At 52.0% G+C, this 15,876-nt stretch overlaps 1 protein-coding gene across 1 annotated transcript; it reads right to left on the bottom strand.

Moving 5' to 3' along the window:
- Positions 1-1,180: 1,180 nt before the first annotated feature.
- On the bottom strand, positions 1,181-9,959 carry NOXO1 (NADPH oxidase organizer 1). Its single transcript, XM_044452533.1, has 8 exons — positions 9,894-9,959; positions 7,725-7,805; positions 7,543-7,618; positions 6,449-6,629; positions 4,784-4,980; positions 3,984-4,088; positions 2,664-2,781; positions 1,181-1,790 (listed from the first exon to the last, which is right to left on the bottom strand). Exons 1-8 carry the CDS (start codon positions 9,957-9,959, stop codon positions 1,181-1,183), a joined length of 1,434 nt encoding a protein of 477 aa, XP_044308468.1.
- Between the last annotated feature and the right edge of the window lie 5,917 nt (positions 9,960-15,876).

Genomic DNA, 15,876 nt, shown 5'->3' with positions numbered 1-15,876 from the left:
TGCTGAACACTGGCAGCCTGTCGGTGCCTCTGGGGCTGACCACAAACTTGAATTTGAGTGAGTGCCCCCCCAAATCTTTTCAACTTCAAACAGTGAATAGAAGTATATTAACTTACATATTTGATATGTCTGTACCGTGGTAACGACAGCATATCTCATTAGGAGAAAAGAGGATCAATCCCAGGATATGGAGGATTTAAAAAATTATTCCATTTGCAAATTGCAAAACAAAAGGTACTGCACAATTCTGTGTACATTCACTTGGGAGGAAACCCTACAGTGCTTAGAAGGTCTTCGATGCAAGTGTTTAAGATTGCAACCTTAGCATAAGGGTAACAGGTGGGTTGGGGGAACGTGGTCTATGAACCTGCAATCCAGGGCAAGAGAATTAACAAATTAGCATGTGTGTGGGTAGCAGTACATGCCTGTGGAGTCTGAGAGATCCTAGAATCAGAACATCATATTGGCAACATGTAAAACTAACCAATAAAAATGAACTCAGTAAAGCCCAAGTAAGAACTTTTCCCTCTCCTCCACGCAAGTTAGTCTCAGCTACTCAAACGCTGAAGAATACCAGCACCCCTGAAGGCGGCGGCAGCTGCTTCAAGAGGAGCAGGAGCTGAGTCAGAAGGGACTGAGCAGCTGCCTTTTTTGGTTCTTACTGTTGTCTCAGCTCTGAGAAGCAGACCCCAGCAAAGGTACACTGCACTGGAGGCACCTGCAAAGCACGGATGTGGCAATTTTCGACACGTTCAGCTGCAGGTGACTAAGGAGTAAGTTCCAGTTGCTGGTGCTCTGATATGGAGGAAACAGTTTTGTCCCGTTTTTGTCCATCTGTTTACTCCACTTCCAAATGCAAGGAGCCCCGCTCCCGGGCTGTCCTGAGGGGGAAGCTGCCCCCTAAAGGAGGACTGTGCTTCCTGCATGAAGCGTCTTCCATATCAAAAACGGAAAGAATCCTCTTTAGAGAGTACCTCCCAGTCCGACCCCCAGAAGAGGCGCTTCTGTGTTGCCGCTGTGATCAGGTCTCCCACCTGGAGACACCTTCCCTCTTGCGTCTGGCTTGGCTCGGCATGTGCATGTGCAGGGGCAGTAAGGCATGTGGTGCTTGTTCCCTGCCAGCTGGAGTTTTCTCTAGCGCTTGGCCAAAGAAGCAGTCTTGCCTGCTTTAGAAGGGCACTTACTGGCAGGCTAGAGAACGAGCCGAGGGGCTGGCCCTTTGCATGGCCCTCCGAGTCATGGTGGTGCACCTCTGAAGGATTTCGCAGCGAGAGGGGCGTGGGGGAACCGCGGGGCGACCAGAGGAGCGGTGTGGACGGTCCAGGCCGCCCCAAGGCTCCTCGCTGAGGCCAGGGCTGCTCCGTTGCTGGGTCTTCGAGGGGAGGGAGGGGCTGTCCGTGCCCGTCCTCAAGGTATGCGCAGGGGCCTCTGTGTGAAGGATGGTTCCTGCCCCACGGTCCTCGGGGTTCTGGGGCCAGTCGGGTTCCTGGTCACTCACATTTGCCGAGCTGTCTGACAGGCGCTCCGTGTCGCTTGCTAGGCCGGGGCTTGCCATGGCCGCAGCAGCTCCCTGGACGAGGTCTGTCTCCTCTCTCGCCCGGGCCCAAGTGTTCTGCCCTTGGCAACCCTTCCGCTGGGCGGGGGGACTCTGGCTCAAGTCACCACGAGCGCCTGAGAGGTCTGTGGTGGAGAGGCGCGTGCTGCCATTGGCAAGGGCCAGGAATTTGCTGTGGGGGTTTTGGTAGGGCTGAAGAAACATGGAGGGGACGTAGCCGGCATTCCCGTTGTACCTGGAGCAGCAGAAACACGAGAGATGCTGCAGTAAAGGGCAACCCCAAATGACGGGAGAAGGCATGGCATGGCCGGGCAGGGCGGCCTGCAGCCATGGTCGCCCTGCTTTCTGGCCAGATCCAGGGCTGCTGCTTCCCACGTGACCCAGCTGTGCTCCCCTTTGTCCTGCTAACTGAATTCTGGAATCAAGCCCTCCCTCCGCATTGGATGGAGCAAAGTTCCAAGCTCCCTCCCAAGGAAAGGACCGCTGCAAACCGTGCAGTCCATAAAGAGGCATTTATCAGGGTGCTCTGGAAAGGGAGCAGTCTTAATGCGTCCCGCCAGGGAGCCTTCCAGGAGGCACGATGGCTCCCTCGAGCTTGAATCCCTCTGTGCTGGAGGTGGGCCGACTCCAGTCTTGCAAGGCTTGCTGAAGGCAGCCCCTGGGCTTCCCCGTGTCCTGAAGCCCAGCAGGACCTCCAGAGGCCTGTGCTGAGGGAGCCCGAGGCTGCAGCGACCGTCCTGCAGCATCAGCCCAAAGTTCGCCAAGTCCAGTGTTTTTGCGAGGCCCTCAGCTGCCAGGCGTGACGTTGCAGTTGTCAGAAATGGGGCATGGGCGAAGAAATTGCCTAAGAAAATGTGTATATTTTAAAAAATTCACACAAAAACTTTAATAAAAATGCTGGTATAAATGGCTGCATGTGAAAGTATGTACAAAAGTGCATATATTTCAAAAGAATGCGCAGAAATTGTATGCGTCTGTATGACCAAAAATACGCAACCCAGTGTGGAGATGGTGTAGAATTACCTTAAACATGCAAGAGTGAGAGCCTTGAGCTGCCAGATCTGCCCCTCCCTCCCCTCAGGCCGGCTCTTCTCCCTCGCTGACTTACCATACCAGCCACCAGCCATTGTCTGACTTCTCCAGCACTTCCACCACAACGCCAGCCTTCACGGAGAGCTCATCCGGCTCCCTGGCCTCATATGCCTGAGTGAGGAAAGACAGCATCCCTGGACAGGACGGGACGGGAAGGGAAGGAGAGGAAAGAGCTGCTCAGCCTAGCCCGACCTCAGGCGTCCTTTGCCAAGAGCACGGGAGGCTAGCGCTAGGTGCGTGGAGGAGGTGCGTGAGGCCGTGGGCTCAGCACTGCACGCTCGGGCTTTCAGAGCCCCTTCCTCTCAAGAGTTGTGCAGCCTGATCGCGGCGGCAGGCCTTGCCAGCGCCTCCTCCCAAGCCGGCCGCGTGCTTGGCTCATGCAGCATTCTGTGCTCCGACCAGCTTTCCTTGGCGTCTTGGACAGAGAGGCCCGTTACGGATCTCTCTTCCACTGGGGATGCCACCGCGCTTGGCCACCGAGCTGCAGCCACCGCCCACGATGGGGATTAGTCAGTTGACGGCGAACGTCCTATCTTGGGGCACTGCAGCCGGACTTTTGCTTCTCCAGTTGCGACATTCTTTCCATGCAATATGTCACTGAGCGTGGGCGTGACAGTCCAGCTCACCAGAAGGTGTGGGGCTTGGGCAGCAGGGGTTCGGGAGTGGGGTGGAGGCTTGCACGGGGTTCGAGGGCCAGAGGCAAGAGATGCGCCCTTGGACTGTCCGAGGTCAAGGCCAGCGAGAGCAGAAGGTGCAGGCAGAAACACAGCCACAGGTCCAGTACCGGACAGGCAGCCCATTCAGGAGTGAGGTGAGGTCAGGGAGGGTGGGCACGGCTGCCTGGCTTGCCAGGGCCAGGGAGGAGCTGGGCAGCAGTCCAGCAGGGAGGCAGAGAGGAACTCGGACTTGAAGAAGGGAACTGGCCCAAGACGAGGCTGACGGCTGCGCAGGAAGCCACTCGTGTGGCTGTGGCTGGGGAGCAATGCAGCGGAGCCTCGGCTAGGCTCCGGGGCCTCCTGCTCGGGATGGCCACACAGCGGCTCCCTGCAAGCACCTGCCGAACGTTCTTGATCCTGCAGGCATGTGCAGGGCCTCTCAGGCACCAGGGTGGGGGAGCCTGCCTCAGAGCAGGGCTGCCTGTCCAGCAGCAGTGGCCCCAACAGAGCCGTCAGGGGCTCCTTCACTCTGTGCCTGACAGCGGGGGTTCTGTTTGCTGAAAGAGCACCTGCCCGACTCGTATCTCTCCACTCTGTGGAGCTAGCGCTGGACAGAAGGGGAGGCAAGCATTGCCAAGAGGCAACCAGAGTCAAGCCAAGGCGGCCATGGCTTGAGGCACCTTCTCCACTGTGCTCCCTGGTGGTGGCGTCCTCCTCTGCCTGCTCCAGGTATGGAGCTGGGAACCAGGCAATTTGCTTCTTGCAGTTTTCCACGAGCCACCATCCTGCGGATAGGAGAACATGCAAAGACCGTGAGGCGGGAAGACAGAACCAAGGGTAGTATCCGTCCCTCGGCTCCAACTTGTGTGAGCGTAAAGGCACCCCCCTGACTGCCGGAACCTTGGCCATGCCTGCTTCGAAGGCGTGTCTGAACCTTCAACACAGGTGAAATTGGCTCTCCTTAAGCCCCACCCTACAGCCGCCACTAGGGCCTGCCTAAGGAGAGGTGGCAAGAGTAAGCAGAACGCCTGCAGGAGGGTGCGCTTGAAGGGCTGTGCATTCCCCGTCTCCCAGAAGCAGAGCTGCTGTTGCCACCATCTTGCGGCTTGCTTAGGGGCGTCCAACAAGCCCAGGCAGGGGGAGGTCTGAACCAGGGATGTCCCCCACTGCTGCCTCAGTGAAGCATCTGTTAGCCCTGCAACCAAGTCCTCTTGGATAAGCTCGGCAGCTAGAGTATTTGACGGATCCTGTCCTTCCAACAACCCCACGAGGTGGTGAGCATTTTTATTCCATGATGCAGATGGAAGACAGAGGCTGGAACAAGCTGGCTTATCTAAGGGTAGCCAGTGAGTCCACAGTGCAAGTTAGATTCTTGCCAAGGACGTCTCAGTTTCAAACTCAAATCCCCTCCTGCCTCTCCCAGCATTCTGCACCAGAAGGGAAGGATTGCTGATGGAAGCCACACGGCTGTGCTCCGTACCTGTTTTGTCCTTCATGAGTACTTCCAGCGTTTCCCCTTTGAGGGCTTTGAAGGGCCTGCCCTTGGTGTCATCTGTGTCGAAGGCTTCCAGGCATCTGTAAACCTGTGCAATGACTGGCTGCGTGATGCCTAGGCTGGCTGGCCTGGGCGGCGCTTCTGCCTTCCTGGCTCCCATTTCAGAAGGCAAAACAAGGATGCTGCAGCGTGGAGAGACACCAGGGTGGGATTTCGCTATAGAGATCATTCCCATCCATGCCAAAAGCCGCACTTCAATAAGGTATTCCTCTTGCTACCGCTTAAATCTAGTTAATTTGTCAGTCTCAGTCACCAAAAAACCTCTCCTGGCTAGCATGTCCTGGTTGCAATACATCATGTTTATTTTGAAGCAAGCCTGCATAGTCTAAAGAGGATTCAGTCTGAACTTATTCCTGTTTGTAATTAAAAGTAATGCTTAACATTTTGCCACCATCCCTGGTTCAAAGGGCACTTCTACACTCTGGAAGTGGAAGCGATGGGGCATCATCCATCTATTAACAGCTTTCAAACCAGTTAGTCCTGAGGGAAATCAACCGTGCACTCTTTGACTGATGGTGCACAGAGCTCTTGTCTGGAAGCACCCGCATGTTTGCGAGGCTTTGGGGAAATCTGACGGTGAAGGGGGTGGGGCAGGCTTGCAGGGGAAAGTGGCTGCCTCCTCTTCTGCACCGCTCAACGGGGCTCGGGTCGAAGAATCCCTTGTAAAAATGTTCTCGTGTGAGTTCCGGCTCTTTTAAAGCTTTTGAGTGTCCCAGAGGCTGGATCTTCACACAAGTCGCAGCCTTCCTCCCAGTGCATTCTATGTCAATGGCTGTACTGATGGGGATGATGGAAATTGTAATCCAACCCATGAGGGGCATCAGGATAGAAGTTAAAAGTGAATGGGGGTGGCTGCATCTCATCTGTCACACTCATCAAAGTCAATGCTCAACAAGCTTTTGAAAATGTGATGGGGCCACCGCCCTGTGACCCACCAGTCTTGCCCCCCCCCACCCCGATGCGGTGATGACTCAAAGGAAAGCTTTTCCTGCATAGTCTGAGGTTCACTATTCTTGCTATTGCACGTGATCTGAAATAGAGGCATGGCATTAAACAAAGGAGGCATGCAGCAGGTCGGAGCTCCTGATCAGCTGCTGCACAAAGGGCAGGAAACATCCTTCCTAAGGCCAAGGCAGTGTGTACATCCTACCTCTGCATCTGTCCCCACAAGACCCTGATGTCTGCAACCCAGCAAAGTAAATTCTGCAACAAAGAAGGCTCAGTTCAGGAGTCCCTCCCAAATAGGTTTAAGGCAGCTTAGCTAAAGCTTGGCATGAGAGCAGAGTAGACAAGCTGTGCTTTGTGTCTGACAGGCAAACCAGACTCAAACAAAGTTAATCTGCGAAGTGCGTTTGCAGACAGTGCCAACTAGCGTTTGGTCTGAGTTGACTAGCCGGACTTCTGGCTGCTGCTCTAATTCTGGATCACAGAACCAGGAGTGCTGAGCAGGTAGGAAAATGGAAACGGGTGAATCGAACTGAACCATGGATTCCAGTTTAAGCTGTAGTTGGGTGTGAGGCCTGAAATGAACCTCTTACACTGAGAGCTTATTCCTGACACTCTAAAATTCTGCTTTCACAATCACAGTACCTGTTTTCTGGAAATGCAGGATCCAGGTCTCTGCTCTGAGCTCCAAAAAACTGGACTACATCTTCCCCCTGGATGATTTTGGGCTGTGTCTTCAGGAGCTCCTGGCAGTAATCCTCGAGGAGTTTCAGACTGTGCATACCCTGGCTCAGTGCCTGCTTCTTCCGCAGCATCACATTCACATCTTTGAGGGAACAAACAGGCAAAAGCCTTCAACAGATGCCATTCCCCAGCGGTGCATGGCTTCAGGACCGCAACTCATGTGGGAGGCAGCTGCCAGGAGGGGCCTTTGGGCATGTTTGCTTCGGTTCAAGTATAGAGCGAGAAGGAAGGAGTCAGGCATGCTTTACCGAGCCTTGGAGTGTGTGGTGCAAGGACATTACAGGAGGCAAAATATGGGGCTGAGAGAAATCGCACTCAAGGATATTTATGCACAGAAATCTTTCCGAGCAGAGAGGTGGGGTGGGCAACGTTACCTGTGCCCCCAGGGCTGCAGCTGCAGGGGCTCCCCAAGAGCAAATGTGCCTCCTGAACTGGATTTGTGCTTGGGAAGCCTCTAATGCATTTGCTGGTGGTGCAGCAGGAAGTCATGTGCTTGGGGCGATTAGCTGCCAGATCACTGCATTTGCTCGACTTTTGCTCTGTGTGGGGGGTGGTCCAGGCAGGCGGGGAACCATGCTTGGTTGCACACTTTCTCCGCACCACAGATCAGAAGTGTTGGATCTCTTTGGGCTCACAGGTCACAGAAAGCTCATGAGAGGTTCCTGCTCCCAATGGCTCCTTTCCCCAACCACTGATCCTTTGGCGGCTTTCAGCTCCTGCACGTTTTCCTCTCCTAAGGTCTAGTTACTGGCAGCAAGCTCTCTAAGCTAAAATGTGCCACAAAATAGCACTGCTCTGTGGCCTGCTCACCACTGGAAGCCCCCCCCCCCCCCCCCCCCCTTTTTTAAAAACCCACTTTCCCCCCCCCCCCCCCCCGGACCGAAAGAAGTTCAGCAGCCCCACTCTCAGACCTTGCTAGGAGCAGGAGGGGCAGTGAACCATGATTCACCCATCCAGTTAAAACAGAAAGCACCTGTCCCCCGCTGCTCTTTTACCGTGAAACCTGGGGATGGTTCTTTCAGACTTCTTCAGCAGACCACTTTCAATGGGGAATTTCCTCTTCAGTTCTTTCTAAGAGAGGAGCAAAATGAGATCCATTAGTTATATTGCTCTTGCTTGTTGTGGGAAAGAGACTGCTAAAGTATTGTGTGCAATTTGCCTTGAAAATGAAGCTTACATGAAGTTTCTTAAACTCTTCAAATGTCCTGTAGATGAGAATGTTGTTTTGATCTGACCAGAGCACAGAAAGTATGCAGATCTAGAAAAGTTAAACAGAATGCATGAGTCAGACAGAGCTTGCTTTCTTTATTAAATTTATATCCCACCTTTCAACCCCAGACAGAGGTGGCCAGCAGCATGAAATGCAAAATTCTAATCAAAACGTAAAAGCATATTGGCTTCTCAGCCACGGTTTAGCCTGGGCATGCTCAGCTTCTGGGATGGCAGACGGTGAGAAGCAGGTTCCTGGTCAGCTGGAGGAGCAGCCAAACTTCCTCCCACTTTAGCTCCATTGCTAGGAATGGAGGTCAGGCCCAGAGGAAACAAATCTGCATACAATTAATAGGTGGTTTTAAATCATGTATTGTAACCTTTTAAGGATGCTTTAATATGTTTTATACAGTGTATCTTTTATTGTTTTTTTAATGTGCTCTGTGAACCATCCAGATAGTGTCGGCTATTGGGCAGTATAGAAATTAAATACATGCACGCACGCATACATACATACATACATACATACAGAGGCTAAGCACCATCTACATATGCACATTTAGGGGGAGAAAACTACCATTGATTTAAATTTCACAGGTAGAAAAGCCAGCCAACTTCTTATTTCAGATGAAATGCATCCTTCAATCAATTAGCATCCAAAACCAAGTGGAAGCAGTTTTTCTAAGTTTAACTGGCATGCAGGGGGATATCTGGGGCGATCCAGGGGCAACATGTCTGAAGGGGCATGTTAAACCTTCCGCCCCCTGTCGCAGTCCCCCTTTTGTATTGCCCCCTATATGACAGTGTTGCTAAGAACAGAGCATTTTCCACCATAGCTTGGCAAAAATAGGCACTACAGGAATTAGATGCAGGCAGGTCCAAGCCTAGCAACAGCTCGGTTGTGCAACAGACGGCCAATTCCAAGCACGTTGCTACCAGAGCAGTTTTCCTAGGCGTGACTGTTTCCATGGAACTAACTGCAGGGTCTTCAGACATCTGACTTCCATGCTTTCGCCCAAGTCTCCCCGACCTGATGTCTCCCAGACATGTCAGTCCAAATCATCTCTGGCCAGCACAGGTTGGGACAGGCTACCCTCACACACCTCAAGGCATTCAGGTCCCTGCAGTGGAAACTCCAGATAGTAAATACCCCTCCTCCTATTTCACTGGGGATCCTGCCTCTGGAAGTCATTCTGCACAACACCCTGCATCTGTCCAGCAGACTCAGCACCCTTAACAGCACCCCAAAATTATGAAAGAGCTACATGTCAGAAACTGTGAGAAAGACTGCTGCCAGAAATGCCGGACATGCTCATTCTGTCCCTGCAGAGAGGTCTGGTGAAAAAGCTTTCCCAGGAATGCTCCAAGTCATGATTGTGCCAGAGGAACAGATCGCGCCAGCAAGAAGAAAGAGAAAGACAGAAGGATGAAGGTCGAGCCCTGAACCCAGCCCAGGCTTTCTACTTGCGCTTTATTTTGGAACAGGTCCCTCTCTGTCAGTCAAGTATTAGCCAATTAACAATTAGGAATGGACAAACTCATTTCCAGCCCAAGTAACTTTTGCTTGTTCTTTCCCATTCTATCCTACTTTTGCATTTGTTTGCATTTTTTAAAAATATAATTTAATAATAAAAATAATAATTTCATTCCTATACCGCCCATAGCTGAAGCTCACTGGGTGCTATACAACAAAATATAAAAACACTCAAATACAATAGATGAAGCAGTAAGAATTAAAAATTAATTTAAAATAATGTAAAAGAACACTAAAGGGCAATTAAAAACACCCAGCCAAGAGTAAAAGGCACCTGGCTAATTGTATCAGGCCCCTGAATGACTTGGTCGGTCTTTAAAGACCACAAAGAAGGGCTGCCATAGCCTGGCACTGAAAAGATGGCAAATAAAATTATAATCTACAGCAACAGTAAGGTGCATAGGTCCAGAAAATTGTGCAGGACAAATGAAGAGAAAGGGCGTTTCAAACCGATTCGAAGTATCCTAACTGGTGACTTTCTGTTCGTGCTCTTACCTTGAAGTGTTTCACAGCGCTTGCCTATAAATGAGAAACTTTAGCTTATGGGGCGGCATAGAAACGAACTAAGAAATACACCGTTTAGGCGAGGGACGCGAGCAATACCTTCTGCCTGCCGTGCTTGAGCAGGCCCACGGCCCTCGCCTCCACCGGGAACCGGCTGCTGCTCATCCCGCCGCGCTGCGCTCGAGGTGCGTGCCGGGCGGCGGCGGCGGGGCCACTGCGGCGCCCGCTGCCCGCGGGGCGGGAGGCACCTGGGGGGGCGGGGGGCGGAGCCGGCCTTCCTGCGCCGCCCCGCCGCCCGGCGGCCTGCGAGGCCTGGCAGCGGGCGCCCTGCAGGCTTCCCGCTCTGGTTCTCGTCACGCGCGAAAGGCGAGCGGGGCCGAGTCTCCAGCCCGCCGCAGGCTCATTTCTGTGCCTCCTGCTGCAGGTGTGTTTCTGAGGCTTGCGGGCCAGAGACACCTGCTGGCCAGTGACGGCTTGCGACCACGGGGCGAGCGGCGGAGCTGCGGGGGGCTCGGCGCGCGGCGGAGCCGAACGCGGCATCCACGAACAGGCGGTCCAGCGAAGCGAAACCGTTCACTCCGAGCTCCAGAATGGGATGCACCACGGGGACAGGCACTTCTGACTGAAGTGTGTATCCGCGAAACACAGACATAAAGCAATGCCAGGAGGGCAAGAATGACTTGATGCTCGCCTGTGCCGAACATTTTCCCTTCAGCTTGCACACCAGTTACTGAGCAGGTTTTCGCAGAAGGCATGCTTTCTCCCCCTCAAAAAGATTTATCAGCATGTTTTTGGTGCTACCATAATCCCCCTGCAGTGGGATTATGCTGAAAGGGAGGCGGTGCAAGGGTGCAAGGGAGCAGCCGGAGGGTGGGGATGCAGAGGCAAGGGCAAGGTCAAGGTCAAAGGCAGGCAGGTGGGATCAGGAAATGGCAACAGGGGAGGATGTAGAGGCTTTAGGCTGCTGTCTGGACTTTGTGGCGGCCGATCCCTGCATGCTGACAGCGTTGGCTTGGCGAGTCAGCAGCGGTACTTCAGCTGGGAGGCCAGCAGAGTCTTTTCAGGGAGGGCCATGCCTTAAAGAGCGGCCATTCCCCCAAGGCCGAGCCGGCCCTGCTTCAAGAGCCCGTCTCCCCAGCCCTCGCTCGCAGGCCGCTCCTTTGCGCAGGCCGCTCCTTTGCTCCGCTCCCTCTGCCCCTGCCTCCCGGCTGCCATGTAACGCCCAGCCGATGGGCTTTGCGGCATCAGTAATCCCACATGGCAGCAGTGAAGCTGCTCTGCCCCACAGAGGAGCGGCTTCATATGCTGAGAAACACCCCAACATACCCTGCTGTGTAATGGTCACCTTCGGACTTAAGTGGGAAATGGTCAGAACATTATCAAAAAGGTTCGTGAGCCCCAGCATGGTGGATGTTTCCGGACAAGGCTTCCATGGCCCAATTGCCCTTCCTCATTCACAGAATGTGCGGTGGTATGTGGAGGTCGTGGTCCTCCACTTCAAGTCTCCTATGACTTCCCACTGCTCATGGCATCTTTTTCCACCAAAAATGTTTAAAGATGACCATCTAGGACAGGCCCAGAGTTTTTTGCTTGGTGGGACAAGCTCCCTCAGGCGGGAAGGATGCTGGGATTATAGGCACAGCTGTAGAAACCTCCTTGGTCAAAGGTCCACATCAGAAGCACAACAAAAATATTTACAATATTCTAGGTCATGGGTTTTCACATCCCAGTTTCCTCATATCTCAGTACACATTACTTTCCCCTTGCTTCCATTTTTGGCTGCAAAAGCTCCTTATCTCATTTCCTTGAGAAAGCACCTCTGTGACTCAGAAGCCCCAACCCTTGCTAGCTGCCATATCTCCTGGCAGGTTTGATAGGACTGGGCCATGAGCAAACCTGGTGGTTTTCTTCCAGTAATGCCTTCCTTGGAGAACCCAGTGAGACAGGTCTGGCTCCCTCCACAGCTGGTGTTTCTGAGGGCTAACTCAGAAACTGGTGCTTGCTGACCCCCCACCCCGAGGAGCGCGGGTTGCTCGCTGGGCTGCTGCACTGGGAAAGCAGAACCCGTGCGGAGATGCTTCCCACATTTTGCAGAGGAGAACGGGCGAACCCCACTTGTATGAGGATGGGGCGGGGGCTGCAAGCAGCCACTGGGATGGAAGGAAGAGCCCAGCAGCTTTCCATTTAGAGGAGCTGCAGGTACGCGCTCATCAGGCCTTGGTTTAAGAGAGCAGGTTCCCAGCTGTCAAGAACTCTGTCATGCTCTTCTGAGCATTATAACCCAACCCTGTAATTTGGGGAGCCAGTATCTGAGTCAGCAATGGCTGCCTCTTGCTTCTTCATACAGCACATAAACTATGGGCTTCCTTAGCCCGAGATGCAGCGACAGGCCCCAGAGTGGTTCACTTTAACGGGGAACTCAACACACCTGCACAGAAATGGCTGCTATGTCTAGACGCTTCCTCTTGCATGTTTGCCTGATGGTTCTGTGAGGCCCTAAAGTGCTTTGCTGATAACACTATTTTTAAAAAATACCTGCAACGCCTATTCCACATGATAACGAAATAGAACCTTCTCAAAGAGCCTTTTCAGGAGTGCCCCCTCTCCCGTTATGGAAAGAGCTTCCCATAACACTATTTTTAAAAAATACCTGCAACGCCTATTCCACATGATAACGAAATAGTGTGCTGTTGTATTGCTAACTTTTACAACATTTTGATATGCTTTGATGGTATGTTTAATATTGGTTTTTAAGTGTGCTGTTGTGAACTGCCCAGAGAGCTTCAGCTGATGGGCGGCATAAAAATCAAATAAATAAAGAACTGTTCCACGGAAGTACACCTCCTGATGTGGTTAGCTAACTCTTGCACTGATCTAGCTAGAACCTCATCTTGTGATCTTATGCAGGTGTGTCTTTGCCACACAGCTTTGCTTTGATGCTCGTTGAATGGACTGGCGGCACTTGGGCCACTGAGTAGATCCCGGTTCTTCTGCAATCACTGATAGATCTCTGTGATTCCTCAGCAGACAGGGTGCTGTGGATGCAGAATTCTCCATACACGGAAAGTTGGGAAAATAGTACAGTAGGAAATAACAACAGAGCTGTCCTGGTATTTGTAGGCTAACATTCCTACTGCTTTTGATATATTTGAGGCTAGCTGAAAGAGTTTTAAAATAGTCTAATTAAATAAATACATATCTGTTGGTGACATATAGGTATGTGAAGGGGTGTCACATGGAGGTGGGAGAGACCTGTTCTCCCCTGCAGAGGAGGGCAGGACGTGCTCCAATGGAGCCAAGCTCAGGTCCAATGTGGATGCCAGGAAGCATTCCTGACAGTTAGGACCCAGAGAGTACGGAATGGGCTTCCATGGGAGGTGGTCAGTTTCTCCCAAAGGGGCAGGTTCACAGGAGAGAAGGCAGTCTCTCAGGAGCATGGTCTCAAGCCAGGCAGCGCTTACAGACTTTGACCCACACTCTGGATCGTGCCTGGAAGCGAACTACTGGCCAATGCAGGTGCCACAGCAGGGGGGTCGCATGTTCCCGGTAACCATTCCCAGTCAGCTGCCTGGCCACAACATGCTGGCCCAAATCATGGTTTCTAGTGCTGTGGTTGGGTCATGCTGCACTGGCCTGGAATGTGGCAGGTGGATAGTGCTGGCTTATTTTACTTGAGGGCATGTCCTTCACGAGTTAGAGTCCCACTGCTGGATTGCAGTTGGGGCACATTCAGGTTTAACAACTGAGTTCTGCTGCTGTCATATCCAGGTTGGCTCTCATGCCGCAGCCTTGCTCTGCTCATTCAATTTCAACGAATCCCCGCCTTGCTCTGCTCATTCAATTTCAACGAATCCCCGCCTTAGTCAAACATCGAAACACCAGGAGGCAAAGTTCTAGCAACAGTCTGGGAGTTCCTGTAAAACTTCCCCAAAGTCAACACATGCCGTACTTACTGTAACTCTGGGTTTTCCAGCCCCCCAGGAAATTCCCTTCCTTCCAACAAGGGAAGTACATCACTTTTCCTTGTAGGCAGCAGCTGGAAAAACACATAAGCAGTGTTGGCAAGAAAAGCAGAAAAATGGACACAAGGAAACATGAGCAGCTGGCTGCATTCAGCTGGTTTGGATCAGAGCAGAGAAGAAACATTCGTCTAAATTTGTGCTGCCTACAACTCACCCAAGCCAAACCAGGTCTGACAGCCCATTAGGTGGACTCTGGGAAGGGCACCTCTCCCTCCTCTTCCTCCCTGCTTGGTCCTTCCAGGGGAAATGATAGGAACAACAAGGCTTCCCCTCTGGGTGCCACCACAAGCCATTTTCAGGCTGACTTTCATATGTAAAACCTTCTAAAAAAATTAAAACCGAGGGAGTTCTGGAAAACCTTGGTGAAAACAAAAATGTTTAGTAAAAAGGCAAAAAATGTGTCATGGCAGTAAGCAGGAACAGGAAGTTTCAGTCTTTTTGTGGTGCTCCCCCAGAGGGGAGGGCAATGCAGGGAGGAGGCCGGCAAGGATGTGCAGTGCATTGGATGGTCTGTTGAGCAATCAGCCCATACTGGTTGTGCTTGTTCTGTAGTTCAAGCCAGATCACTATGTTAAATGTGTAACATGTCGGAAATCCAAAGCTTTCTTTACTGTGGTGTAAGTGAAGGGCCTCAATTTGGATCCAGACCACAATACAGCTGATTTGGATCGAGGCTGCCAGCCCCTGTTCCATTTAAATGCATCTCTGCCACCGCTCAATTAATCATCTAGAAGGTAGTCCAAACATGGCACCTCGCAGGTACATACTTCTTGCTGGCATTCTGATGTCTTTGGATATTATTGTCAGTTAGAAGGTTCATTTTAGAAGAAACATAGAGACACAGACACTGAGTGAGTCAGAAGGGGCTCCTGGGCCATCTAGTCCGATCGGCTCACTCACGACAGAGTGGAATGCCTACTTGCTCTGTCTTAACTGTGTCATTCAATGCTTAGTCATTCCTCCTCTGCTCTTCCATGGAAATATCCAAACTGGCTTAGGGATGAATGAAGTAAAACCTAAGATAAATCAAAACCATTCCTGTGCCTATTTAATCAGTGGAAACTTACTTCTCAATGTCATTTTCCTGCCTGAGGCTTCCTGGTTGAGGACCAACTGATTAAGCCGCAAAGCCCTATTGTGACATAGCCCCCCAGCACGGGGGTGCCACAGGCTGCCACAGCAAATGGGCACAGTGGCACCAGCCGGTTACAAGGCTACGTCAAGATCTCACAGTCCAGGGAATTGCCTGCTTAGCAGAGTGTGATCGTTACTGGTACGATTAACACCCAGGACTTGAGTCAACATTTGCTTGGATTGGATGTCACTTACCAGGAGTTCCTTCCATTGTTGTGGGAGCAGATTTTTACTTCAACGCCATCTTGGTCACCAGGTCTTCAAAACCCTTCACCATGTCCCGTCCATACAAGAGTAAGAAGCTCTCAGCAGAAGACAAAAGCAAGAAGAAAAAGAAACACTTGATGTTGGTGTTCTATTGGGTGAAGAAGAAGGCCTTAGAAAAGAAGTTGGGCTCCGACCCTCCCGGTCCTTGCATGGCTACCTCCACTTGCAGGCTCCCTCATGATTCACCCTACTACACCAGAAGCAAAGCCAAACCCCGGAGGAGCTACCGACAAAGGGCATTGCCACCCACAGAAACAACTCGGCCAGCGTCTTCGCCCTATCCCATTGGTAGCCTATTGAAGAAGAAAACTTACAAGAGGTACAGAAAAAAGAAGCACCCAAAGAAAATAGAAAGGAAGGTAAGGAATGAGGAAAAACCAGGTTGGGTCGATCTCCAGAAGTTCTGAGCTTGACTTCTGTGAGCCCCTTCTGACATGGCCAATGGTCAGGAATGCAAGGAACTGAACTCCAAAGCAACATTATGTGCACCACCACTGAGCCAGGGCAACCTTCCCCAATCTGGCACCTCCAGAGATGTTGGACCACAACTCCCATAGTCCCAACCCATTGGTCATGCTGGGGCTCATTGGAATTGTTGCCCACCACAACTGAAGACCTCCACTGCACTTGAAGAAGCTGGACTGGAGGCAGGGCCAGCT

This window comes from Varanus komodoensis, unplaced genomic scaffold (assembly GCF_004798865.1).
Source record: "Varanus komodoensis strain SLA01 unplaced genomic scaffold, ASM479886v1 scaffold73, whole genome shotgun sequence".
NCBI classification, from domain to species: Eukaryota; Metazoa; Chordata; class Lepidosauria; order Squamata; family Varanidae; genus Varanus; species Varanus komodoensis.
Note: the sequence above shows the minus strand (reverse complement) of the source record. Positions and strands in the feature narration are given on the sequence as shown.

What these genes read in the sequence shown, in the direction of transcription:
- NOXO1 (XM_044452533.1), bottom strand. Translation starts at nt 9,959, where the DNA reads ATGAGCAGCAGCCGGTTCCCGGTGGAGGCGAGGGCCGTGGGCCTGCTC. An exon ending in ACTCATGAAGGACAAAACAG is followed by an intron (nt 4,089 to 4,783) that starts GTACGGAGCACA and finishes TCCTATCCGCAG; the next exon opens with GATGGTGGCTCGTGGAAAAC. An exon ending in AATGGCTGGTGGCTGGTATG is followed by an intron (nt 1,791 to 2,663) that starts GTAAGTCAGCGA and finishes CTGCTGCTCCAG; the next exon opens with GTACAACGGGAATGCCGGCT.